General features: G+C 47.9%; 1 protein-coding gene across 1 annotated transcript; it reads right to left on the reverse strand.

Annotated features, from left to right (window-relative positions):
* Nucleotides 1-22,992: 22,992 nt before the first annotated feature.
* LOC120839690 lies at nt 22,993-24,730 on the reverse strand. The gene is made up of 3 exons (XM_040210017.1): nt 24,607-24,730; nt 23,744-24,305; nt 22,993-23,662 (listed from the first exon to the last, which is right to left on the reverse strand). The coding sequence occupies exons 1-3, from the start codon at nt 24,728-24,730 to the stop codon at nt 22,993-22,995; spliced, it is 1,356 nt and encodes a 451-aa protein (XP_040065951.1).
* Nucleotides 24,731-27,956: the final 3,226 nt, after the last annotated feature.

Genomic DNA, 27,956 nt, shown 5'->3' on the forward strand with positions numbered 1-27,956 from the left:
ATGATTTTGTAAGACCCAAAGTACAGCTTCAGCAGTTTTTCTCTGAGACCGCGACGACGAATCGGCGTCCACACCTACACCCTATCTCCGGGCTGGAAGTGGACGGCGCGGCGCCGAAGATTGTACCGACAAGCGTCGACACGCTGTTGCTCGTGGATTCAAAGGCAGGCTAGTTGGCGTGCCTCTTCTGCTTTCTGACCGACCGCATGCCCATCGTCGTATCCGTCATCCACTGGCTCATGTGGCAGCATTGCGTCCAGCATAGTCGTCACTTTTCTGCCATGCACCAGCTCGAATGGTGTAAACCCGGTTGTTTCTTGAGCTGCGGTGTTGTAGGCGAACGTGACGTACGGTAATACCTCGTCCGACGTCTTGTGCTCTACGTCGACGGACATGGAGATCATGTCGGCGATCGTCGTGTTAAGCCACTCCGTTAGCCCGTTGGTCAGCGGATGATACGCGGTGGTCCGATGATGGCTGGTCATGGCTGAGCCGAAGGATCTCTTGCGTGAGCTGAGCCAAGAACGATGGCCTTCGGTCGGTTCTCGAGACTTCGGGGGCGCATGTCGAAGGAGAATAGATTCGACGAAAAACTGGGTGACTTCCACCGCTGTTCCCGACGGAAGGGCTTTCGTCTAGGCGTATCGCGTAAGATAATCGGTCACGACGATAATCCAACGGCTTCCTTGCGTCAATGTTGTGAACGGCCCCAGTAAATACATTGCGACCTGCTGGAAGGGCGTAGTCGGGGCAGATGTCGGCTGCAGGGCTCCTGCTGGTTTCGTCGGAGGCTTCTTACGCCGTTGGCACTCATGGCACGACCGTGTATACAAATGGACGGTTTTCGAGAGTGTCGGCCAATAGTACTTGTCACGAATCCGGGCGAGCGTCCTGCTGTAGCCTAGCTATCCAGCCGTAGGGTCGTCGTGACGAGCTTGAAAGATATCTTCTCGCATGCTGGCAGGAACAACCAAGAGCCAGGCAGGGTTGCTGGTTCCGAAGTTATTCTTGAAGAGCACGGCTCGCCGCAGAATGAAGCTCGGCAAGTCTCGGACCAAGAATCGCGGAAAAGAACTTCCTTGACCTCCGAGGTGGTCGATCACGGCGCGAAGTTCGGGGTCGTCTCGTTGAGGTGCTCCCATGTCGGTATCTGCAATTGCTTCGAGAAAACAGGCGTCATCGTCGTTGTCGGTGCTGTCGGGAGGAGATTCGACTGGGGCCCTAGACAAACAATCGGCGTCATTTTGCTTGCGGCCAGACTTGAGCACAATGGCCACGTCGAATTCTTGCAGTGAAAGGCTCCAGTGAGCGAGGCGTCCTGACGGTCCTCAATATTGGCGAGCCAACAGAGAGCGTGGTGGTCCTTGACAACGCGGAACGGGATTCCGTACAGGTATCGGCGGAACTTGGCTATTGCCCAGACGACAGTAAGACATTTTTGTCGGTCGTTGAATTTTTTTTTTCTGCCTTAGACAGCGCCCGGTTTGCGTAAGCGATTACTCGCTCTGCCCCTTCTTGTCGCTGAGCGAGTACCGCACCGAGGCTGGTATTGCTCGCGTCCGTGTGGATTTCTGTCTCCGCCGACTGATCAAAATGCCCAAAAATAGGGGGAGACTGGAGCCTTCGCTTGAATCCGCCGAACGCTTGTTCTTGCTCCTCTCCCCACTGGAACTGCACGTCCTCCTTCGCAAGATGCTTCAGCGGTGCAGAAATCTGCGCAAAGGCACAAACGAAATGTCGGTAATAGGTGCACAGCCCAAGGAATCTTCGGACGGTCTTTTTGTCTGTTGGCTTGGGGAATTCGGTGACAGCCGACGTTTTTGCATGATCAGGGCTTACGCCTTGAGCACTCACGACGTGGCCCCAGAATTTCAGCTCACCATAGGCGAACCGACACTTGGAAGGCTTGAGTGTCAGCCCAGCAGCCTTGAAGGCCCGTAGCACGGCTCGCAGTCGTCTCAGGTGCTCGTCGAATTCGCACGCGAATACCCCAATGTCGTCGAAGTAGGCGAGACAGCTCTGCCATTTTAAGCCAGAAAGGACGGTGTTTATAACGCGCTGGAGGGTGGCCGGCGCTGTGCACAGTCCGAACGGCATTACTCTAAATTCATACAGTCCATCCGGCGTGACGAAGGCCGTCTTCTCACGATCTCGTTCGTCGACCTCAATCTGCCACTACCCGCTTTTCAGGTCCATCGACGAAACGTATGGGGCGTGGCGCAGCCGGTCCAGGGTGTCGTCGATGCGGGGCAGCGGATAGACGTCCTTTTTTGTTACTGCGTTCGGCCGGCGATAGACCACGCAGAACCTCAGGGTTTCGTCTTTCTTCTTCTTCAGAACTACTGGGGAAGCCCACGGACTGTTTGAGGGCTGGTCGATGTCGTCATCAAGCATTTCTTGAACTTGCTTCCGGATGGCGTCCCTTTCTTTCGCAGAGGCTCGGTACGCTAGCCGATGCTCAGGAATTGCATCGTCCTCAATAATTATTTTATGCTTCACAACCGTCGTCTGGCACACGTTTGATGATGTGGCAAAGCACTCATTGAACACGGCGAGGAGGTCAGTCAGCTGTCGTCGGCGGGGAAAGAGGAGGGTTCGGTCGATGTCGGGCTCTGGCGGCGTGATTCTCTTATGCTGCGTCGGAGAGGCGTCTTCTGAGATCACGGTGATCGCGCCCGAGTCCTGTATTTCATCGACGTAGCCCACAGCTGTACCCTTTGTAAGGTGCTGCGACTCTTGCCGGAAGTTGGTGACAAGAGCTACGGTACACCCGTGCTGGAGCTCGGTTACGCCTCTTGCAGTGCCAATCCCTCGTCCAAGGAGAAGTTTGACGCTTCCTTCCAGCAGTGCTACACTGCAGGTGGCTTCTTCGGTCCCGACGGGCACAAAGACACTCGACAGCGGCGGCAGGTTGACGTGGCTGGTGTGGACTCGCACTGCAGCTAACGTCGCTTTGGGAACTTCCGCCGATGGGACAGGTTTCCGAAGCGTCAGCTTGTTCTCCGCAAGGTCGATGATGGCGCCGTATTCACACAAGAAGTCCTTTCCGAGAATGACGTCACTCAAAGTCTTGCAGAACGACGAACTTCACAGGGCAGGTTTCACCGCGGATCTCAACGCGAGCAGTGCACCTGCCGACACAGGTGTGATCAGATGTCCGCCGGCGGTTCGTATCTGCGGTCCGTCCCACGGCGTCCTAACTTTTCGAAGGCGACGAGAGAGTCTCCCACTCGAGACGGAGTAGACTGCTCCGGTGTCGATGATTGCCGTCGCGTCATGGCCGTCGATGATAACGTTGAGGTTATTCGACACAGTTGCAGAAACGCCGTTTCGGGGCGTTGCGTCGTTAGAGTGAGAGTGCTCGGACGATCTTGGAGGATCTTGGCATCGTTCGTCTTCGGCAACACCACCTCCCGGCATTGCCGCACCTAGTTTTCCCGATGGGAAGAGATGGGTGTCAGGCTGTCTCGGCGAGACCGGCAGAAGGGCGATGGTGAGTGTCGGGAAGACGGTGAACGGAATCCTCGGCGGGGAGACAACTTAGGAAATGAAGAGCGGCTGAGGTGGTCCTCGATGTCCCGAGGTCGCTCTCCGAGACGTGGTCGAGGGTCGTTGGGCGCAAACCCTCGTAGGCCCAGCTGGCGGTAGGGGCATCGTCGGGAAATGTGGTCGGCTTTCCCGCAGTGGTAGCACAACGGGCGTCGATCGGCCGTTTTCCACACGTCGGACTTTCTTGGCGCAGCTTGTTCGGGGTGGACGTGCGCCCGATATTCCTGGCGTCGGGAAAACTACTGCGCTGGAGGTTCACGTCGGGGAGTCGCCACGTACGGACGCGGGGTTGGTGGTGCTCGTCGGACCATTGCGGTGTAGCTTAGTGTGGGCTCCTCTGGTGCTGCTACGGTGGCAGGAGCCTCCGGTTAGATTGCCCGCTAAACTTCTTCACGGACAGCTTCGGCTATTGACAGCGAAGCCGGTTGGTTGGCAGCAGGCAGGAGCTTTCTGAGCTCTTTTCGGACGACGTCCCGAATAATCTGGCGAATTTCAGTCAGGCTGGAGCCGTGGTCGAATCCCAATGGCGAGGGGGCAGCTACGCCGGGATGCCGCTAGTAGTGGGTTGCCCTAGCAAGCATTGCACTCTCCGTGTTCGTCGCCTCGGTGAGGAATTCTCGAACGGTCGTCGGTGGGTTGTGTACGAGTTTACCGAAGATGTCGTTTTCACGCCGTGCATCAAAATACGCAGCTTCTTTTCGTCGGTGGCCTAAAGGTCGGCGCGGGTGCTCAGGCGCAGGACGTCTTCCACGAAATTTGTGACGCTCTCATTGGGGCCCTGGGTCCTGGATTGCAGCAGATCTTCGGCCCTCTCTCTTCGGTGCTAACTGGAGAGCTTACGCGTCAGCTTGTTTTTGCGAAGCTCCCATGAAGTCAAGGAAGCTTCGTGGTTTTCGAACCAGCGACCTGCAGTTCCTTCAAGTAAGAAATAGAGGTTCTGCAGGCGCTGTTCGTCACTCCACCCGTTATGGCGAGTCACGCCTTCGTACTGGTTAATTAAGTCTTCGACGTCCTCGTAGATCTCGCCGAGGAAGGGAGTAGGCGTCCGCAGAGCGGCGGGCAGGACGACGACGGGCGGGGTGGTCATCGTCGGGATCTTCTTCTTTGGCATCTGCAGCAGGGGTCTGGATGCCGGGAGTTGGACTTTCGTACGGCGGCTTGCTCAGGCGTCGGCGTCTTCTGCGAAGGGTAGCCTTCCGGGGCTGAGCACCTCACTTGGCCGCGATGTCTTCAGAGTGGTACGCTCTACGGGCATAGAATGCGATACCCCGCACCTCCACCAAAATGTCACGAATAACAATTGATGAGGCGATGATAACTTAAGAAAAACTAAACGTTTAATGGGGCGAACTTGTGCCCAAAACAAAAACGGAACAAAAGAAAACAGCAGAGTGTCGCGGGCGTCGATGTGAGCAAAATCGCAGGATCGAGCGCTGGGGCGAGACTGAGCCCGACTTGCCACGCGGTGCCCCTTTTGTACACTCGTGAGGTTCTGGAACATGCGGCGTAGAAGGTTTGGTGCGTAGAACATTCTAACCTCGAATCAGCAAGACGGTTCTCGAATTTACGAGAAGATCACATTACAGCATCAACAAAAATTTGTAGACGCGGCCAGGAATCGAGAAGGCAGGCGGGTAGAAGGCAGGCGCGATAACCGTTAGGCCACGGGCGCTTTTTTTCTTTCTTTTTTCTTTCTTTATTGCAAGAAGCGAACAGCCAGTGTCGAGATGTATTAAAAATGCACTACAAAGCTTTTGTGGCACATGTTAAAAATCTCTAATTTCGAGAAAGCATTTACAAAGGCCTAGCCACTCGGTCTTGGGCTCTCTGGTGGCGAACACACTTTCAAATTGCTTGACAAGGTTGAAAAAAATAGAAACGGACCTCTTTCGCCTTGGGGTCGGCATGCCGCACTGCCATGCGCGGCCGCCAAATGCTGGAAAGGCCCAGCAAAAAAAAAAAACATATCAAAAGGTACGCAGTCATTAGTAACATTAAAAAAATGTATGCCCGATGAAGTAACGGGTAGTTGTTTCTTAAGCGTGCGCTGGAGCACATCCCAGAAAAATACGGCATCCAAGCAAAAGATAAAAAACATGTTCAATTGTTTGATGCTTTCATAACAAACAATTCACAGTCCACCGCAGGTAGATACCCTTTTCCTTTAGCCACACTTTTATCAGTAATGTATTGGTGTGCAACTTAAAAAAAAGGTTTTCACCGAAGGAGTAGGTACACACAATCTTTTCGCTCTCTTCAGCAAATCTTGGCTGCCATTACAAAAACAATTTTATACAGTGGTGTGGGAAACAAACTGACTACCAAATCGCGCGTCAGTGTTTTATTGCTCACAAGAGACAAATATAAAAAAAAAAAACGAGCAGACAAACACCCCACTGCGTCGATGGCGTCCTTTTGAAACCCCACGAGTCGACTGGGCTCGCCACCACACCACGAAACAAGAAATGATTGCAGACGAGGTGACAGTTTGGTCTGGATATACGTTCGAATGAAGGCATGCTCCTGTTCTCTATGAAAAAAAGAATCCGGACATGAGTTGCTTAACGAACAAGTGTGAAAACCTAAATCCTCCGTGACGCACCCGGTGAAAGAGGTTGTCACGCCTCATGCGTTCCCAATTAGATCCCCAGATAAACACAGCAAAAATACGGTAAAACGTCTGATCGTTTACGCGAGCACAGTGTATCGCTTGCAAAACATACCATATTTTTGAAATAAAAAAAAAAATGGTGCGAGATCTCGCTCTCGCAAAGATGGACAGATCACGCTGCTTTCATCGGGAAGCGCGGCTGGCGAGGTCGGTGGCGCTCCCCGACCAATGCGGAGGGCAAGTTCGTCTGCTCCTTGCGCAGGGAGTAGCGGTGACGTCAGAACGCCGAGCGCTGATTGGCTGATCGCGACCCCCTATCTGAGCGTCGTCTGCTCCTTTGCAACGTCGTCTGCGTCTGTCTTACCTTTCCTGCGACTTTAGAAAGTACAAAGGCCAGGTTCTCAAAACGATCTCACGCCAAAAATATGCGTAACACAAAACTTGAGAACAAATTAGTATTCACGAAACGAAATTTTCGTAAGTTTTGCGCAGGTTATGACGAAATCCTACGACAGCTCCGAAGCTGTCTTATGCACTTCTTACGATCAAATCAGCATGGCCGACAGCGTCGCGGTCGCGACGACCAACGGACGTTTGTTTTTCTACGTGCGCTTCTCACGCGTCCCGACTTCAAACAGCAAGAAAAAAGAAAAAAGTACTTGAAACAGACCACGACGAACAAAAAAGCTGGATCTACGAACACCCGGGAAAAGCTCCAACGGCCATGATTCCACTGACAACGACCAAGCGAGCACGGCAGATAAGCATAGCGGGCACTCCGACTCGGCGACCGTCTGCACACGGCCGGCTGGCGTGCTGAATGGAATATGCCCGCGCGACCCTTGTGAACCCTTCCCGTCTTATACTTTGATCGATGACCTCAATTTTAGATTAAGAGGTCAATCTCTTCCTCTTGTCATCTCCTTGTTTCCCGAGGCAACGGTGACTCTCGGCGGTAAAAAAGCGGTGAATCTCCGACAGACGCAGGAAAGGTAAAGCAGCCATAGCTTTGACTAGCAGACGTAAAGCAGACGACGTTAACTGCGCCAACCCGCCGACGCCGTTACGGAGTGAGGAGTCTCGCCGCACACGAAAGGAGGGAAAAAGTATTTGGGAGGGAACTTGCGGGACACTAACCACCCTCACCTTTCGGTTCTTAGCAAACAAACCTCGGCGCCTCGGGACACCTCGCCAGTGAGTCCTTTGACATCCCTCCTTGATGCGCGTCTGCTAGTTGTTAGACAAAAACAACGTACCGCTCGAGTTATTTCGTCTGCCCCCTCTGAAAGGCGAAGTCGAGCTCGCTCGACTTTCGAAAGTCAAGGAAAGGTAAGACAGACGCAGACGACGTTGCGAGCAGACGACGTTGCAAAGGAGCAGACGACGCTCAGATAAGGGGGTCGCGATCAGCCAATCAGGGCTCGGCGTTCTGACGTCACTGCTACTTCCCTTCTCATGCGCAGAAGACGAAAATGAGCCCACTTGCGAGGCGTATAGGTTTTGTTCTCGCGGTAACAATTTAAAGGCACCCCGAGGTATGCACAGTGCACGCGGTCACAGCTTACGTCTTTGTACTTTGAAGGAATTGTGGCCCATGCGCCGTGCCAAAACCCGCGACACTTGTTCCAATTTATAGCGGCGTCAGTAGCCTCACAGAAACATTTAACCAAGGTGACAGCGGCATTAACTGTCACTGAAAAACTCCGCGATATCATCTGCATAACTGATGACCTTTGTCTCGGTATTTTGCAGACGGAAGCCCCGATAATCTTTATTATTCAAGACACTTAAACAAAAATAGTTATAAATCCAAATTAAATAACAGCGGTGACATGGGACATCCTTGCCTTATGGATGTTCCCCCGTGAATTTGCTCCGTTACCTCCTTGTTTACGACCAAGCTTGAGGTACAGTTTTTGTATGTCATTTTGTCACCTTCCAAAATAATATGACCCATATATACATGCTTTAAAACATCAAAAAGTACATCGTGCTTGACAACGTCGAACGCCTTATCCAGATCTATTTGGAGCATGGCTACTTGGCCCTTGCCCCCATCACACGCTTCTAACACGATACGTGCGATATGCGCGTTCGTCATTACAGTTCGGCTTGGATCCCACACCTTTGGTGGTTAACGATCAGCCTACAGGCTACACTTTCAAAACTTTGCGCTAAAAGTTTTGGAAAAACTTTGCAATCCACATTACAGAGAGTGATGGGACGGTAGCCCGAGACTTGACGCAGTTTCACAACATCGCCACTCTTAGGGATAAACACAGTATACGTTCGCGTAAAGGACGGAGGCAACTCTTTTCGCTCAAACGCTTTACAAAATACATTCGGCAACACGCTGGCGAGTACGTTCTTAAACTTTTTCAAGTCGGCGCATAGCCCGTCGGACCCCGGCGTTTTCGCCTTTGGAAGGTCATCTATTGCCTTCACGATCTCTTGCATGGTTATTGACTGAGCAAAACTTTCCTTTTCCTTTCCTCTTCTGTTAACTGCGGCAGTGACTCGAGAAGCCCCCCCACACGCTGGATTCTTTCTTTCTTGACTTTTCGATTCAAAAAGCTGCCTATAGTGTGCTACAAACGTCTGCTGTGCGCCAGTTGGGCTCGTGCTCGTAACGCCGTTGACATCTATTTCATCGATTTCATTCCGCAGCGCGTATCGCTTTTCACCCGCTAAAGCCCGTTTCGTTTGCTGCTCCCCCATGAGGTACTTCTCTGCACGTGCTCGGACCACGGCTTCGCAGCAACGCTCTTGGTGAAGCTGTTCTAGCCGTTCTTTCACTATATCTAAGTCTTTGAAACACGTGCTGGGAGCTAGACACTCCGCTCTTGAGAGCGCCTGCAAGTCAGCGTTAAAACTGCGTTCAACACAACGTGCCTCGTTGGCCAAAACAGATAACCTTTCCATCGCCGTCATCTGAACAACTTCTTGCTTTACGATCTCCCACTTCTCGAAAATATACCCTCCCGTACTTTCAAAACACGATTTAAAAATTCTGTTTATACCCGCAAGAAAGGACTCATCATCGAGCAGCTTGGTGTCAAGCTTCCACAGCTTCTATTCGAACCTCGCCTTCGTCGGCACCCTATCACCGATCACTGTCGCAACCAAGCAGTGATCGGAGAAAGAAGCCGGCGTTACCCGATATTTGCTTAACAATGCAGAAACGGAGGCGGAGACGTAGATCCTATCAAGGCGGGCGTAGGATGACGCTTGGAAGTGTGTGAACCGCATCTCACGCGTTTCATTCCTAACGGTTCCAACGTCAACTAGCTCAAAATCTTCGAGTAAGTAACCTAAACTCGTCGCACGTCTATGAGTGTACTGCCTAGGCGGCGTTTTATTGTTCGCTCAAACGACGCAGTTAAAATACCCGCACAACACAATTGTTCTACTGAAATCTAGAAAACGGCGTAAGCCACCCCCCCCCCCCCCCCGAAAAAAAAAAGGAAACTTGGTCTCTCACCCTACTAGGGGTGTATATGGATATAAGCCGCCAGTGAACTGCTGAAAATGAAAAATCGCACATAATAAAGCGCCCTTCCGTGTCGGCGCTGACGTCCAATTCCGACAAGGAAAAGGACTTCTTCACAAACAAAAAACAACCCCCCGAAGCACCGACAGCGTGCGTAACACAAACTTCATACGAAAGTAAAAACGGTTTAAGTGCGGTGGCTACCTTCTCCTCCTCAGTCATCTTGGTTTCCTGCAACGGCGAAAATGTGGGTGTCTCATCAATTAACAAACGTTGCACTTGGTACCTTTTTTAACGTGTGCTGAGACCTCGGACATTTAGCGTTGCAACCTTAATGGCTGTGTCGGGTTTACAAATCATGAATGGCTGTAGCGCAGCACATGCCTTGACCATTGAACGAAGCCCCTGAAACCAGGCGTTGCCGCCTTACTTCCTGTGTTGCCGCCCGCAGACGTCTGGGGGAGGGTCGGGCACTGGATGGCACTGGCCCTTCTCCCACCACTCTGGGAATGGCGTCACGCCAGGCGCCAGTAGTAGCTCGCCGAGACCGCGCTTGGTTGACTCGCTGGCGGCGTCCATGTCGGAGGTCTCTTCCGAAGCCTGCTCCTCGGTTGACAGGGTACCGGATGTACCGGGGACCACGTTTTCCTTAGGCAGCGCCACAGCAGGGAGAGCTGTAACGCCGTCCTTAATAACAGGGTGTCGGTCGCCGACTTGTTGGCACCCTCTTCCGCGTGAGCCTCCACAGCACCCTTGGCTTCGGCAGAGTGCCCCTGATGTTCCGCAGCTGACCGGCGCCAAGTTCCAGACTCTGCGCAGCTCCCTCCGCCTCCTCAACGTCAATGATTAAGGGCGATATGTCTTCCGCCTGGGCACCACCGGTTACGCGAGCATACGTCTTGACGCCATCTTCCTTTTCATGCCCGAAGCGGAAACACTCCGAGCACTTCGGCCCACGACAGTCTCGCCTAACGTGCCCTGAGCGCTGTCACCGCAAGCAGACAGGCGCCCTCCCAGGGATGACGACGAGCACGTTAGCCCCGTGGAGTCGTAGGCGAACTGGAGTCGAAGGCGAACACGAACCTCGGTTGTGCTCGGATCGATGATGACACAGCGGAGTCCTTTCACCTTGAGGTCTTTGGCATTCAGCAGTCGCTTCTTGTCCTCGGACGTCCGTGACGTTGCCAACCAGACGTGATTCAATTGAAAGGCCCTAAGGGCCGCGATGTCGCTGAGTACAGCGCACCATTTCAGTTCTTGCCCGAACTCTTCAATCCTGTAGGGGCGTCCCTTGATGTCGCAGTGCAGCAAAACAGAGTTCAGACACGCCGCCTCGGTTGGCATGGGCGTCCAAACAACCTTGTAATCGTCAGCGGCAGACGCACCGTCATCGGACATAAAACCACGGCTGCCAAGGGCCGTTATCGCAGCTCTGGATGAGGCAGCCATTCTGTGACTGTTCACGTCGAACGCCAGAAGCAGAATCTAGGCCACGGACGCGCTGCCTACTCGGTCAGCTGCGCCCGCGGCAACATGACGTTTTTTAGGTAGCACAAATCTTTTGTAATCCGAATTTGTGTTTTTGTATAGAAATCTAGCGCCTCAAATAGCCAGAAGAAACCAAAGTAGATGCAAACTTGGCCTTCTTTGTGGACAGATTCTAGGTATTTTGACCCAATAATTCGCCAAACAAGTGCCATACTCAGGTTTCACTGATGGTTTATATGTTTATACGTGCCATTTCTGACTCTAGTCTTAATCTTTGGCAATTATGTAACGAGCCAGAAAAAAAGCCATACAAACGCAAAACCACAATACCCTGACACTATATAACGCCTTCGCGCAATGCCGTATTAAGTCCAAGTTAGACTCCTAGGATTGCCAAGCATCTGCCAAGTAAGGGTTTACTCTGGCACGTTACCCGGATTAGCAGCATAACATTATCTAATGTAAAGGCGTTTCTACTTTTGAATTGGAACCATTTATATAATTACTTTTTGTTAATTCGGTATTATACGCAGTGTCGAACCAAAATGTATTTGTCGGTTCGGTTTGGGGTTTGGATTTACGGCTTTCGGTCCAGTTCCGGTTCAGTTACGTGGAGCAAAAGTAATAGTCCAAGCACACTTGACCGCTAAAGTGAGAATATATTTTTGTTGCGTTGTTTAGGCAGTGGGCCGCATTGTTCCGCCGTGAAACGAGTAAATTTTTAGCTTTTTTCTACCTTTTGTACAAACCACATTTTTAGGTATCAAATATTAAAATAAATAATCGTTACTGAATTTAGAGGAAAGAGTAAGAAAATCTACATTCACATACGAAACGGCGTGCTTATACGGCTGAACATCTACTTGTGTACCTTTTGTCACGTATATTTTACCTCAATCGAAAGGCTGCTACGAAGTGACGTAGGTCGCCTAAAATAGCCGTGAATGGTACAACTTTACCTCGAATTCTTTAAAGTTGAATCGTAGTTATGCGTTCATCATTCCCATATATATTGTGGAATTTATTTTACGAATTACGTTTCACGATATATATGTATGATGACGGCGCAACTGAGTTAAATTAAATATTAGGTTAAGAATGACAGGAAGGGTTTAGGACAAGCTCTTGCAGTCTACGTTTTAACGAATTCATGAGCGGCAATCGCAACAATGGTTTTCCTAACAAATATTTTTTTACACTCAGCACCATGATGTAGACGAAGAATAATGCAGAAAAAATTGACCAAAATTGTTCGCTCTAATCTATACGCAGATGCGAATTCAGATTGAAGCTGGCCCAAAATAGCCCGTACCCAATTGAACATTTTCTTATACAGGGATAAACTGGCATAGGCTGGCTGTTGGGGTATCTTCCTGGCAAAACGCCCGTCAATTCAATTTGCAAATAAGCATTTCCCTCATTAATTGATGATTACTTGTTGAATAGAACAAAGTAGTGTTTGATGCTCTATACTCTACATGACAGCTATTTAATTGGTCGCTTTCTGGCGGTCTGTGTACGTAATCGTCATAGTTAAGCCACGGACCTCTATGTATTTTGTTTTGCTCAACCCGCAGATACATAACATGGCGTTCATAACATAATAGAGGCAATAAAAAAAACTTCTATGCTTTTGAAAGGTTATATATGTGTAAGAAAATGAACACATAATTGTTTAAATGTGCTTAAAAATTGTTTAAAGCTCTATTAAATCCCTGATAAACGCTCCTATCATGAACAAGAACGCCGGAAAAGATGTGCAGAGCATACTTCAGATAAAATAGGGGTGAATTTAATTATGACGGATATCTTTAAGATTATTGGTCCTTCATTGATGTTGTCTTATCTACAGTCAGTAATTAAGTATATTTTTATTTTCATTCAGTTTGAGTATGAAAAGGGTTTCACTTTGACTGTATGAATTTAACGTAACCGCTTGAGACCTACACCGGAAATAAGGCTCGAAAATACGCCAGCTGTTGAGCTGTTCTGCGGGAACGTGCTTTTCTGTTCGCTGTTTGGCAGTGCGAAACACTGGGTCGCGGGGGGTGCCAAAGGGACTTTGTGCTCACATTATAGGTCTGAAGGCAAATACATAAAATTTGCAGAAAGGGAAAAATAAAAAATTATATTCTTCTAAAAGATGCCATACCCAACACCTTACTACACAAAGACGCACATAGAGATGCATGCAGTGATATTCCTAATTAACCGCGCAAAGTACAGACAAAGAATAGGATAATTTTAACATAAATCATATTTGAGTATCAGCTTGCATGAGCTTGAAACTTCTCAAAATACTGTCTCGTAAAATTAATGTTGAATTCTGTTTTACGTGCACTTGCTTTGGGAACTAAAGTTACAACTCTGCTTTATCAGTCATGTGCTCTGACATTTTAATAGGCTGCCGCACATCATCGTGAGACTGGTATATATACTGCCCAACTTTACAATTTGAACATTTACTTTTGCTAGTGTTGCGAACATCATATTTCATCAAGAAACTAAAACAAAATATGGTTTTTATGTGACGTCACAACACTATATACTAGTGATCATTCAAATTTATTTCCAGTCGAGAAAATCAAATCTGGTTGTGCAAAATGCACGCTGCAGAATGGACAAGCTCAGCAGCAGGGCCGCCGCAATAGCAGATGTCACGTTTTTCGTCGAAGCGAAGAAAACGTCGAGTAGAAAAAGACGTGAAGAGCTTGGACTAACGAAGCGCAAGGACCGAAAGAGCGCAAGTCGGGTTCTGCCTGCCGAGAGAGACGGTGCGCACAAGGACAACCTGCGGCACACCAAGGTTCGCCTCTGAATGACCCCCCGGGGCTCCAGTCGAGAGCAGACCAGCTCCTTTATTGCGACAGCGGGGCACATCGCACAAAGAGCAGGCCTCTTGGCTCCGCTCCAAGACAGCTCGGGATCCTTTCATAGTGTCAGAGCAGCAGGTTCCGCGAACATCCAAAAGCCTTGGCCCCATCCCAAGGAGTTGCTACCGACGCTGGGAGTTGCTGCCGCGTGAGTGTATGGAACTGCTCTTCAAAACAACTATTTAGGGCAGTGGCAGCGTCCTAGTTAAAGACCAGCAGCTAGCGCATACTATCTGTGACTTCGAAGTTCCTGAGAGTGTGCAGCGTTCCGGCGGTGCTTGCATCTCTGTTCTTTTATTGAGCATTGAATTTCTTAATCCACGTATATACACGTATTTCTTTTTGCTTGTACATAAGTAAACAGAGTTTTTACATGTATCATGAGTCTATGATATTTTATTCCTTCCTCGTTCCTTGTGGGTGAAACGTGACAGCAAGCAATGTACAGTCACGAAAACCATGTATTTCAGGTACACAATTAGTATTGATTAGTGCACAGTCGTGAGGAAGAGCGCGAGCGTCTGGCACCACAAAACGCGCGTTCTGGAAAGTGCTTTTTCTAAACAAAGTAGTTTCCGGGGCCACGATCTCTGGTCTGTGTCGTGGATGCGGGGAAGAGGAAACTTTACAACACAGCAAGTTTTTAGAAGGCAATTACTATTTCAACGTCCACGTTCATGATAATTTAAAATAGTGTTTGACATCCGTGACGCCACTTCCTGAAGACGTGAAAATATTTGCAAATTTAATTTAACGACCCAGTCAAAATATATACGTATATTTTTAATTAATTTGACTTTTTCAACTTGAAACTTTTGACAGGTTTGGAGATTCGGATTACGGACTGAAAAGTGATTGAAACTAGCGGTCAGAAAATATAACCTTGCTTGCAGGCGGTGCCGCGGTTCAACCCGTATTTTCCGAAAACAAATGTCGTGCAGTCGACTGCAGTTCTTATTACCATTCAAGAAATGTGGACTGCAAGCAAACTTCTCGGTGTACATCAGCTATCAGGCTGCATGTAACATTTGTTTGGTTCTGCTAAACATTACGAAATGCGGCACCGTTGCGTTTCATTACAAATTTCACGCGTTTTATAATACAAAGGGGCTGAATCTCGTGTCATGACATGTTCAGCTGATTGGTCGACAGTTGTCAAAAAAAAAAATTGGGGCTCCAATCCGCGCTGTGAAGGCGGTTGGTCAGCGAAGCTGTGGTATCACCTGCAACGGTTGCCTACTGCACTGTACGAAATGCCGCCGCCGGTCGCAGCACGCCGCCGCTGGTCGTATTGCCGTTTCGTTTCCTTTTACCGCTCCTAGTATTCAAGCTGCTCCTCGGGAGTCCTAACTATAGCGTGGCCTATTCATCGCGGTACGGCAGCATCAATGAAATTAGTTCCTATACTCCGTTTCATCTTATGTTTAAGCGCAGCGGGTGTTAGGAGCCATCGGAGCCAATCGGAGGCCGTGTGAGTGTCACGTGACATTAGAGAGGAGGCACAGCGACCAACGAGGTAGAGGGGCTTAGAGTGATAAACCGGAAGTTCGGAAGTGGCACCCCCCCGGTTGCCGCCATATTTTACGCAAATGTGACCACTCGTCACGTGACCTCCCAAGAGCCGTGACGTCACAGGTAAGATGGCAACGCCCAGAGCTGGCGGATGCGAGTTTGTTCGGTGCGCGGTAGCCGTGATGTGCAGCTGCTTTCCGACGACTTCGGGCTTCTTCGTGCTCGCTGACGCAGGTATAATGTGAAAATATGAAGGAATGAGACTTTATACCGTTTTTGCGCAAGATCGCTCTGGATCATCTGGATATTAACGCCTGTGAGACAGCATCAGCTCTGCATCGCCGTACCGGTGTTTGGATTCCGGGATGTGTCCGAGGATCGACAGAACTTTCAGTGCTTTTAACATGAAATTTTCGCATTCTCTTAGCTTTGTTTGAACGTTGAAATATCTGAGAATCTACGCGAAATGTATACGTCGCGTTAGGGCCTAAGGGAAGTTGTTTCAGCCCTCCGTCACCGAACAACCATAGCAACTTTTAGCGAGGAAGCTCCTGCGATTTTAACCTTTTGTGCTAATCCACGATTCTACATTCGATCGCTTTTCTTCCTTTTTTTTTTCTGTGTGTGTGAGTGCGAAGTGCACCCTTATTTTCAGCTACGAGGTTGGCGTTTTATTGAGTATGGGGAAGAATAAATCGTTGCAGGCACCTGCTTCAAAGCTATTCGACTTGCTATAAGAACAACTGTTTTGGTGCATGCATAGATTAACTGCGCATTTTTTCTGTTTTGTAGGATTTATTGCAGCTATACTCTTTTCCATTAAGAGTGCATTGTATTAGTCGGTCAATTATTTAATTGTTGTAATTATCTGGATAAGATGATTCATATTTGTGTTCATCCCTTGCCTGGAGAGCAGTCTTGTTGAAAAATGTTGACTACCATTCCTTTCGGTCTCTTCAATAGACTCTTTTTCAAAGTGTGGGCTGTCTATACTTCGCATCACCGTAACTTGGAAAAGGCCAACCGCCACAGCCCCCTCGAGTCAATCAGAGAGACGGAGCGAAGGTGTGTGACAAATCTGTGCAGACGAGCACTCTGGTGATATGCTGTCATGTGCCTCTCTCCAATGTGTGTATTGACTCACCGAGACCATAGCCTTTGCCGTCTGCCAAATTCAAGTGAAACAAATTACAGTAGCTACTACTGTAATTACCCAGGCTTTCATACTTTGGGTATTTGTTCGACAAGAATGTTATGTCCGCCATCCCTGTGAATTCGACTCAGCACCTATTGGACTCGAATGCTGCATTGACGTTCGACGTGAACTGGGGCCCATTCGTGTGCTTTGCGCCCAAAAAAAATGGCGACGGTTGTGTTGCTTGATAAGGTTCTACAAAGGGTCTATTGTGTCATACGTATAGGAAGTGTCATGCTATATAACAATGCATCAACACATACTATTAAACTATATGCTCAGAGGTGTGTTTGTTTTTCCAATTAACAAGTTACAGCACTGTGCTTTAATGCTATTATCATGTGTGTAGTTTTAAGTATCCCCTCTGCAATGCCTACAAAGGCCCCTGGAAGGAATAAATTAATAAATAACATTTTCACATCACTGGAGTTGGTTTTCGGATGCACCACATGTTCAGGAAAGGTTGAACGAGTGAAGCCCCTTGCAAGAAGTCTGCCAGTCTGGTATGACCCCTTAATTAATATTGAAGGGTCAGAGAAGCGAGTGTCCTCGTAAGGTCCAGAGCGTGCAATGGACACAATTCTCGGTGTGTAGACTCTCAAGGCATGAAGGCAAGCGGAAATATGTTTATCTGGTTAGTGTATCAAATATGTTTATTTCCACTTGATTACATAGTTATTGATTCTTAGTAAATCGTTCCATAACGAGTTCTTTCTGCGACAGTCTCGTGTCAGGCGTTCAGTCGTAGTACCTGTGGACCTTGTTGTCGGATGACGCTCCTGGCACGTCGGTGTTCAGTTTGGTCAAGTGGCAACTTTGACCGACTGATGCTGTCTTGTAATCATACGTCATGTGCACTGAAGTTGCAGGGCTGGCTTCTAATCCGAAAATTTTCCTGGTAGTTTTCGGCATCAATGTAGCAAGCTCGGGCATGTATTGCTTACGTGGCTGTGCCTTTTGCTGTACCGTTGACTTGAAAGCTGGCAACAATTTTTATTTGCTATCCAAGTCTGGTGATGCTTGCAGTTCACTTTTGAGAGCAACCAACCATTCTATTCCTTCAAGTCACTCAGGGGCATTCTCCCTCAAAGTTGGAAATTGTGTGCTTCGTGGAGTGGACACAGAAAATTGGTGTCAGCAAATTTTTAGGTATTGTCCTTGGACGACAACTGACACCAAATCCACTGTCACTGCATCGCCGCTCACCTGCTTTGTCGTGCTTACCTCTTGTTGAGGTGATGGACATGAGGAGCTTTGGGGTAATCAGGGATACAGAATCTTCGATTCAGCACCTTCGGCATCAGGGACAAAGGTCGCCGAAGGTAATCCTTAATCTCCTGTGGTCGCTCCTCGAGACGTAATCGAGGGTCGTTTGGCACGAACCCTCGCCGACCAATTCATTGGTACGGGCTGCTTTGGTAGACATGGTCGGCTTCATGCAGTGGTAGCAAAGTGGTTTTCAATCGCACATTTGCATCACCTACGTTTTCCTCGGTGTACTTTGTTGAGCACAGTCCTACACACGATGTCGGGAATGCATCGGCATTAGAGTGTCTCATTGAATTGGCATTGAATACTAAGGGGCAGCCGGTGGCGGTCGTCGTGCCATTGTGGCGTAAGTTGCCCTTGGTTTGTCAGATGCCGCTTCGCTCGCAGAAGTCTCGGTTGAAATACCTGTCAAACTTGTTCCGAAACAATCTCGGCAATCAAAACAAAAGCCGGGCAACTGATGGCAGGAAGTAGCTTCCTGATCTCCTCCCAGACAACGTCGTGGGTGATGTCGTGGATGCCTGGGAGGCTGGCGTCGAAGTAGTAGCTGGACAACTCGAGTGTCGAGACGCCGGGAAGTTGTTCATAGTGGCAGGATCGGGCATGCAGTGCACATTCCATGTTGGAAGCCTCAGTGATATGAACACTTCGACTGTTGTTGGGGGGTTGCGGACAAGGCTGCCAAAGGCGTTGTCCCTCACGTGAGGCGTATACGATTCTTAGGTTCTTGTCTTCTGTAGCATCAAGGTCGGCGTGGGCGTGGGCGCTCGATCAAGCGCAAAACATCCTCCACGAGTGCGGTGGCGCTCTCATTGGGGCAGTGTCCTGGACAGAATCAAGAATGCGGCTTTCTTTCGTTGATGTTGGCTGACGGATGCGCGCTTTAGCTTGGTCTTGCAAACTTCCCATGACGTTAAGGAGGATCCATGGTTCTCAGACCAGCGCCGGCAGTTGCTTCCACGAGAAGTATAGGTTCTGCAGGAGCTGGTTGTCTGTCCACCCAATGTGGCGGGCGACACTCTCGTATTGTTCAATCCAGTCTTTGACCCCCACTGCCCCCCCCCCCTTCCCCCGGTCCCGGGGACCCTGGCCGGTGCTGTTGTTTTACGCCACTAGTGTTCATCATGTTTCTAGTGGCCAGCAGTGTGCATTAAGGATGTTTTTTTCTTTTTTTAGGAAATAGCTCCTAGCACCCTGCTGCTTTCTTCACTGACAGACAGCGAGGATACAGATACTTGCAGCGACTCGGAGGGACAAGACCTTGCAGCTCCCAGTGTCATGTTTCCGGACTCCGTTGTACAGATGTACACCCCTCATGATCAAGTGGCAGCTCAGGGTTTGAAACTGACTACCCTGCAATGTGGGCAAATCGAGGTGGGCACGCGTGGTCAGGCCCATTCTGGAACCTGGTTTGAGCAAAGGCAGGGAAGGATAACTGCATCAATCCTTGGGAGGGTACTTTCGTGCCGCAATGGACAGGAAGGTATTGTGTCCGAGATCATGGGGTATGTCAAGGCTCCCGATGTACCAAGTCTAAGACATGGAAAGGCGAGTGAGGGTGATGCTCGGAGGGCGTTCGTCTTATCCGAGGAACGAAATCACAGGGACTTTAAAGTTGAGAACACAGGCCTCTTTGTCTGTCCCGAGAAGCCGTTCCTGGGAGCTTCGCCTGACGGTCTAGTCACCTGCTCGTGCTGCACTAAAGCAGTCTTAGAGATCAAGTGCCCCTCTACGTGCAAGGGCAAGAAGCTGCGAGACCCTGACGCTAAGCTGCCGTCTTATTTGACAAAGGATCTGCAGCTTGAAGCCACTCACGACCATTATGCGCAGGTGCAGGCGCAGATGGCGCTGAGTGGTGTAGAGAGAGCTTTTTTTGTGGTGTACACCGGAGTCGACATTAGCGTTGAGATGATACATTTCAACAATATTTTCTGGGATACAGCAGTTGGAAAGGCAGAGCTATTTTTTTTTAGCCATGTGTTTTTAGAGTTTCGCTCCAGGGACTTGCAAAAGAAACTTGAAAGGGCCAAGAAGTCCTGCATCTGCAAAGGAGCGAAAACTGGCGCTGTAGTGCAGTGCAGTGCATGTGGAGCAGTAGCTCATTTGAAGTGCCTGGGGCTGAAACGGAGGCCCAAGATCTGGATCTGCTCAGATTGTCAAGACTGCATTGAGGAAGTTTAGGGATTTATCTTTATACACTGCAGTGATCTCGTTTTGAATGAAGTATTTAGGCTAACATTTTCACTACCGATGAAGCAACACTTGTTGAGTCTCGCCTCATTTTAAGTGAACTCTTTTCACTGTTATGCCGAAGAGATGTAATGAGCTGAATGTTTTTTTGTTTTTTTTTTTTGTCCTAGACTGCTCACAGCCTACCCGAAAATGTTTATATTTAGTGCACACTTTGTCACAATTTATTTAAAGATTTCTTATCTTGTCTGTTGGATGAGAATGCAAATGTTTGATCCTCTGAAAGACACATGCACAGTCATGCAGATACTAGACAGCTCCATGCCAGCCGGCCTTTCTTTTCTGAGGAGTGCTTGACTGGTGGCTTACATCTGAATTGGTGCTGACATCGGGTCTCGTCCACGTGAAGCAGACAGAGTGAGCCCATCAACGCAAACAAACTGCCGTTATCATGTGCGACCTTGTCACAAAGAGTAAGTATAAAAAGGAATGTAGCAATACAACAATATTTCAAAGCACGGTAAGAATGGCTCATAACTATTATAATTTCTACCATCCTCTCCTATCACGAATGACCTCCAAGCTTGACTCTTTCCTAAATGCTCCTCTTCCCTTTGCTCAGACAACAGCGGCAAAGACACAGGTAATAACAGCAGTTTGTTTGCATTGGTGGGCTCCCCGTCTGCCTTGCGACGAGTTTTGGCATCACCAGTAAATCGAAAGTAAGCCAGGAGACGGCACTCCTCAGAAATGAATGCCTACTTGCGTGGAGCTATTCAGTGCCTCCACGACTGTGCTTGTTGCAAGCATGGGGTACCTACCATCTCGCGCCTCCAATGAAAAATTACAGAAACATTGTGAACTGCAGGTTTTAAGAATTTTGACTATTCGAGACAACCCATGGATGAAGTTGGCTAGGGCCCGGCAAGTAGTAGTACCGGAGCATTCTAACATGACCATGGACACTTCAGAATGCTTGAAAATGCTGCTTTGCCAGTTTTAATGTTCTTGTGCTGTTTTTGTTTGTTGTAAAAGATAATATACTGAATTGTGGATTTTTGCATTAAATTTTTTTTTCGAAGCTACAATAGATATCTTTAACTAAAGCGAAATTCAAGCGTGAAAGGGTCAATTCCAACTGTGTGTCATTTAAATCCACACCTCTAAACTGCAGTGATGCTTTATTTGTTCAATGTAATAAAGGAGAATCCGAGACCTTCCCCTTGCAACATTTGTTTGTGAGCTTTATTCACCCCAATGATATGTAAACCTTTCATTTACGCATTTCACATATGACATTATGCCCATCTTGTTTGCTTTTGTCTAATACTAGCCTTTCCAGCATTCACTACAATCTGAAATCTGATCTTTGTAAATATTGAAGAATACGGCACAAGCGAATAGTGACATTGGGAGTGCTCTTGACCCGACCAAACGAGATTTCTTTTTCGCCAGCAGTTCTGTAGATCGACCCGATTACAAGGCACAAGCAGACCAATCACCAAGGAAGTAAAAAATACAAACAAATGCTTGCAGAAACCTGACTGAATGCATTGGCACTCATTGCTAGTTCTGAGTCATAATAGTCGAATATCATACCAGAGGGCAATAAAAACCCATTAGCTTGTATTTCGCATCTTAACTCTAATCTCCTTCGAATTATGTCCCTTAGGACTCATCACACTTATTCCAGCTGTTCGTGCACTGCTACAATTATTTCTTCTTCCTAGTGTCCTCTGGACCGATGAATCAGGACCATTTCCGTAACAGAAAAGCATGGCAAACCTGATAAATGCCATGCTTTTAAGAAATCTTTTACTACAGCATGTTACGCAAGACAATACAGCGAAGCTTTTTTTTCCTCGCTCGAAAGCAGCTTGCGCACAAATTTCTCAGCCACTCGGCACATGCTGCTAAAGCCGTGTGCGCATCAAGATTTGTTTGCATGCCAGGAATGTAGGAACATATGACGGGTAGTTTTCCTGATCACATGAATTAGTTTTTTTATGAATGATTATTCACGTCCATACTCTTTCAGTGTGCAAATACCAAATTTCAACAATGCAAGACACACCGGGAATTACTAGATATGCTGCATGACTTTTATCTTCAGGCTCCAGACCACAGTACATAACACAAAGGGCAAATTTGGGTTCAAAAATAAAAGTTTTTGCTTAGATAGTCCGCACGCCGTGCATAATACGCACCTGGTGCTTAGTCAACACAAACATCTCATACACGGCGCACACTGACAGATGTCTGCTTTTAATGCGAAAGCAATAACTGTCCCATGGAGCGATCCGACGTCATCAGCCGCGCCATACTTCAGATAAATTCTCGAAGCAGCGATCTGAGGCATCCCAGTTTTGAAACCACGCAGAAAGCCACGCAAAATGGCAGTGATACAAAGCCGCCGCGCGTCACTTTCAATTAGCACCTCCACCACTCCACACCCAAAGTCAGCGTGGCAAGCGAAGCGTGCGCATTCAACCGTCGACGCAAGTATGCTGTACATGAAATAAAAGAGCGGAGGAACGGCACTCTTACTTTCGCATTCAAAACTCGTAAGAAGTGCTTAGGTGTACCCCGAACCTTTCTTAGCTCACAAACAAGCTTGTATTATACATATATCAACATAATCTCATTCACAAAATCCGTTGCGTCTCATCATAATAAACAATCTTGAAAAACAAAATTCCTGTGTAGTCTGGAGGCGTCGACAGTCCGCACAGCCTTAACTTTTGAACACGTATATTCCATGGACTGTAGCCCGGAAAATGCGATACACACCACTGCAAACCACGTTATGCCAGATTTATCGGTCATTCTGGCCCACTCCTGCGATGAGGGGGCTTTGCAGGTTCACCAGTGCGGAGCACACAATCAGGGTCTTATCAATGGTGCTCAGCCCTACGTCCCCAACCTTCTTTACGTACGAGATGGGGAGGACCATTTGAAAGATGCGAAATGTCTTCAGTCTCTGAATGGTACGTTCGACATGAATGCGGGCCCGGGAAAGCTTCCTTGACAGGGCCACTTCCTCGCCCGACAGCTGCTTCTTCCCCTTGGTGAAAGACGGCATCAGCACTGAGGCACCCTTGGCTGCGAAGAGTTCCTCACACTTGAAGCCTCTGTCAGCCAAGATGACGTCGCCCTCCTCAATCTTGTCCAGAAGTCCGCATTTTGAAGTGAGTTCCTTGTCGGATACACGCCCACCCCAAGCCTTTGAGATGAACGTTATGGAACCTGCTGGAGAGACAGCTACTAAGAACTTAACAGTGTTATGGTGTTTGTACTGGGAGAATGTCTGGCTCCTGGCAGACATGAAGGATGGCTTGTGAATAAAGCTTTCTGAACAGTCCACTGTGCACCTAACGTCCTTAAAAATGGGGTCACTGAAGACCTCTGGAAGGTTGCAGCGGATAGCTCTTCGTGATGGCCAAATCAAGAGGTTCCCCAAATTGCACGCGAGAACGTCCAACCACCTGTGAAAAATTACACTCACACTAGATGCTGAAATCCGGAAACGGCATGCCAGGTCCTCGGTCAGCAGCCCAAGTCTTAACCTCATTAAAACCATCACAAGTTGCTCCTCTGGCTCGAGGAAGGTCTGTGTGTCGGGTTTCCAAAACGATAAGATAAAGCTTAGAAGAGCATGGAACATATTCCGCGACATGAGACCAGTGTAGAACTTTACACGAAGGTCATCTTTAAGAGCATCTTTCGTGGGGGTGTTGCTCTCAAGGCTTCTTTTGAGGTTCTCATTGGATGCTTTGAAGCCCCTCAAAGTTTCAGTTGTCTTCGCGAGCTCATTTTTAAGGTCGCACACTTGCTTCTTGAGGCTCTCATTTTCTTGCAGCAGAACCTCAACTTGGCCTCCTGTCATTTCGGTGTTGGCACCTGCATCAGCTGTTGCTGCATCTTCGGTGCAGGGAAGTTCCTCATGGCTAAGTTTGGATCCCTTGGCAGTAGCAGCGTCGTCTCTTGACTGGGCTTGCTCATTTTGTCGTTTCACTCGTTCCTGGAGTCGACCGTGACGAGCTATCTTCCTCGACACATCTGTCTGAGCCTTGAAGGCGAAAATCGAGGGCACATAGTCGGGATGTGTTGGGTCTTGAGACGGACAGCCTGCAATAGAAGAAAACAAAACCTGTGTAACAGTGGTTTTTGAGTGTCAGATGATGAAAAATGAATACATGCTTTCATGAGTCAATTCGCAGCTGCCAACACTTCACTATGCAGTAGGTAAATAAAAATGACACATTCAATATTATCCGGCTCGCTTGTTTTAGAAATAGGAAATCTGATCTTACTATTTTTCTAACGGTCAGACAGCTGCAAGTTGTTTATTGAGTCATATCCGCGAACTTGCTTTGGGCGGATATATATGTAGCAATGAGGGAGTTCTACTTTTTAATTTTCTTATTACACTGCCTAAAAAAAAAGTAGAGCAAGGTGCTATCGTAGAACGCGGGACTGGTTTGCCAATCGCCCGGCAATCTGTAGCTCGCGCGCACAACGTTCGATTTGCGTGACCACGGGCTTCGTTTCATCGTTCGCTGTCGCGTCTCGCTATACATGAATCCTAAACCCTCAAAGAAACACCAATCGGCGCGTCAAACAGTTCTAAAATGCCCAACACCGCTTCGACCGGACCTAATATCTCGCGTAACCCACAAAAGTTTTCGGGGCAGCCTGTCTGCGCAACCCTCGAGAGTTATCGGGACAGCATTTTGTTTTTAATATCCTAAACATAGGTACAACAAATTCGTGTGCCTTACCTTTAATAAAATGTGTCGAACATATTACACTCCTGTCGTTCGGCAGCCACTTGTCCCGTCGAACGGCCTGTACCCAAGCTGCTCTTCGTGAAGGATCCTTCGGAAACCGAAAAGACCGAATTGCGGACAGCAAGTTCGCCCCTGAACGCTTGCTGCATCCAGGAACTACACAGCAGGGGCCCAGACGCGGTAGTTGCTCTGGATCACCCATACATTCGTTTAAACCAACGCAATCGAAGATAAAACTCTGCGAACGGGATCGACAGGGCAGCCAAACAAGCCTTCCGAAGTGCCTACGCCCGCCCGTACCGGAAGTCCGAAAGGGCGCTTTCCGGTTGCCGGAGCAGGTGGCGCTCCCACGTCTCAACTCACGCGAGAAAGAGCGAATAGAGCAAAAAAAAAAATATTACACAGTTGCTAGGGCTCTTTATAAGAGAAGATTAGCTATGGCAGTTCTAAAACGCATGCAGTCAGGGATTTCGGCGTTGGCTCCGGGAAGGTGTTTCGACATTGTTGAGGTGCTAGGAATAAAAGAGTCATGAAAATGTTTCGTGCGACTAGATGGAATGCCAGCTTTTGGATGCTGATCGATGCGTGCTGAAACGTAATGAAGTGCTGTTAGTAGCCTTTCAGTCAGAATCGGGTTGTTATGATAAATATTATAAAACTAACATAGAAGAAACGATTTGATACGCTGCGAAAGGAGAGGTAATGATAAGCATGATTTCATTGCATTCACACCAGATGTACTGTGGTAGTTGGAAACTATAAAACGAGATGCAGGGTTTTAAACAGATTCTAATTCTGAAATAAGAGATTCCTGACCGGGATCCCAAACGGAGGCTGCATATTCCAATTTAGCGCGAGCTAATGTTTTATAAAGTAGTAAATTTAATGAAACGGGCGCAAGGTAAAAGATTCTCCGGAGATAGCCTAGCATGCGATTCGCATTATTTACAACATAGTCGATGTGAAGCTTCCAGGACAAGTTAGAAGACACATGCACGCCCACACTCTAAAAAAAGTCTGTGCGTCTACTTTCCCGCACAACACTCGGAGAGCCAATCAGCGCAACTTACGGAGGCAGCTCAGCGAATGGCGATGCCAAAACATCTGTTTAGACCAAAAAACGCTCTCTGAGTTGTGACATTAAGCAATGCAAGCGTGACGTTTTGCTTTGCTTCATGTCACAACTCAGACTGCGTTTTTTGGTCTAAACATATGTTTTGGCATCGTCATTCGCTGAGCTGCCTCCGTAAGTTTCGCTGATTGGCTCTCAGAGTGTTTTGCGTGAAAGTAGACGCACAGACTTTTTTTAGAGTGCAGATATTTATACGATGATACGGCTTCAAGAAAGTGGTTATTTAGATGACAAGAGGAACATTCTGTATCACGACGAGAAACACTGATATATTTGCACTTGTTAGTGAACACGCGGTAAATATCAGACTGGAGAAGATGGACGTCAGACTCATAGTAAATTTCATGATAAACCACACAGTCATCGGCAAAAAAGACCCACATATGAACATATGTTAGTTGGCAAATCATTCATATTAATAAGAAAGAGGAGACAACCCAGGACGGAACAATGGGTACACCTGAGCCAACTGGAGAACGATGAGAACTAGTTTTACTAGTTGTTACAAACTGAGACCGGTTATTGTGGAAAAATGCAATTACGGAAGTACATTGGGGTCTAAGTTAAGTTTACTCAGTTGCAGGAAAAGTAGTTTGTGTGTTACTTTATCGAATGCTTTTAAAAAATCGAGGAATATGCAGTCCGCTAGAGATCCACGATCAAGGATGGAATGAATATCATGTGTGAAACACAAAAACTGAGTCTCGCATGAAAATATTTTGCGAAATCCGTGCTGTGCTGCATTAAAAAAAAAAGAATTGGACTGTAAAAAGTTTTCAAGATGCAAGTAAATGACATGTTGAATGATTTTACATGGCATGCTGGTTAGTGATACGGTTCGGAAGTTATTCGGACAATGCTTGGGGGGGGGGGGGGGGGGGGGGGGTCTCCTGAATTATGCTAAGGAATCGGATTCCCGACCCTACAATCCTCATGTACAGTACAGAACCTGTATCAAGAGATTGCTCGAACAGTTGAGTAAGGATTATAGAGCTTATAATAAGTTTTGATTTTGCAAAAGGGCAATCAGTGGGCACCTTTTACATCAACCAATTTACTTTGAATCTCCAGTGGCTATTTGTTTTTTTATTTTTATAAATTCAACGTGCTACATCAAACCTTTTTTTTTTTTTCTGTGAAAACTTGTGGTCCCTAATCAGCGATGTTTTTTTGTTTGTTTGTTTTCTTTTAGTAGATATAAAGTTAATATGATATTTTACACAGCCGTAAATGAACAAGAAAATATGCAACTTAGCTACTAAATAATAAATAAAACATTTTTTAATTGATTTTCATCCCTAAGCATGAACAACATAATACAATACTTTATTAGAGAAAAGAGTGCAATTTAACCTGTAAAAGTAACAACTATTTTCAGTACCTCGCGATATAGGTGATATTTGAGCTAATTTAAATAAACGAGTCACGTAGGGTCGGCTCTAATCTGGAGAAGGGGGTGAAGGGCATAATCAGATAAGAACGAGGCTCGCTCTAGTCACTGACACGCTAAGAAAAATCAAGGCGTCACACTTAATGTTTACACCTTTTTTTTCGCGATTCGTTCCTTGGTGTTCTCATAGGCTGATGCCACAGTCTGATTGGTTCCGAGCCGATAATGAGACGCACAGGACGCGGCACGCCCTGCCTAGCTGCCTGTGAGTGTATAAGACGTGCAAGTTCGTCCGCTCCTTGCGCACCTCGTTTACCCACTAAATTTTCCCACCTGCTTTTTGTTTCCCCCCAACCTCGACCAATGGCGGCTCGATCGTGCTTGGTTATCTCGTCATCGCCCGCGCGTTCCATGAGCGTTCTCTATATGCCACCCTTTAATTGGCGCGCTCCTCCTTGCACTTCGAT

This window comes from Ixodes scapularis, unplaced genomic scaffold (assembly GCF_016920785.2).
Source record: "Ixodes scapularis isolate PalLabHiFi unplaced genomic scaffold, ASM1692078v2 PGA_scaffold0__279_contigs__length_252992795, whole genome shotgun sequence".
In the NCBI taxonomy this organism is placed as follows: domain Eukaryota; kingdom Metazoa; phylum Arthropoda; class Arachnida; order Ixodida; family Ixodidae; genus Ixodes; species Ixodes scapularis.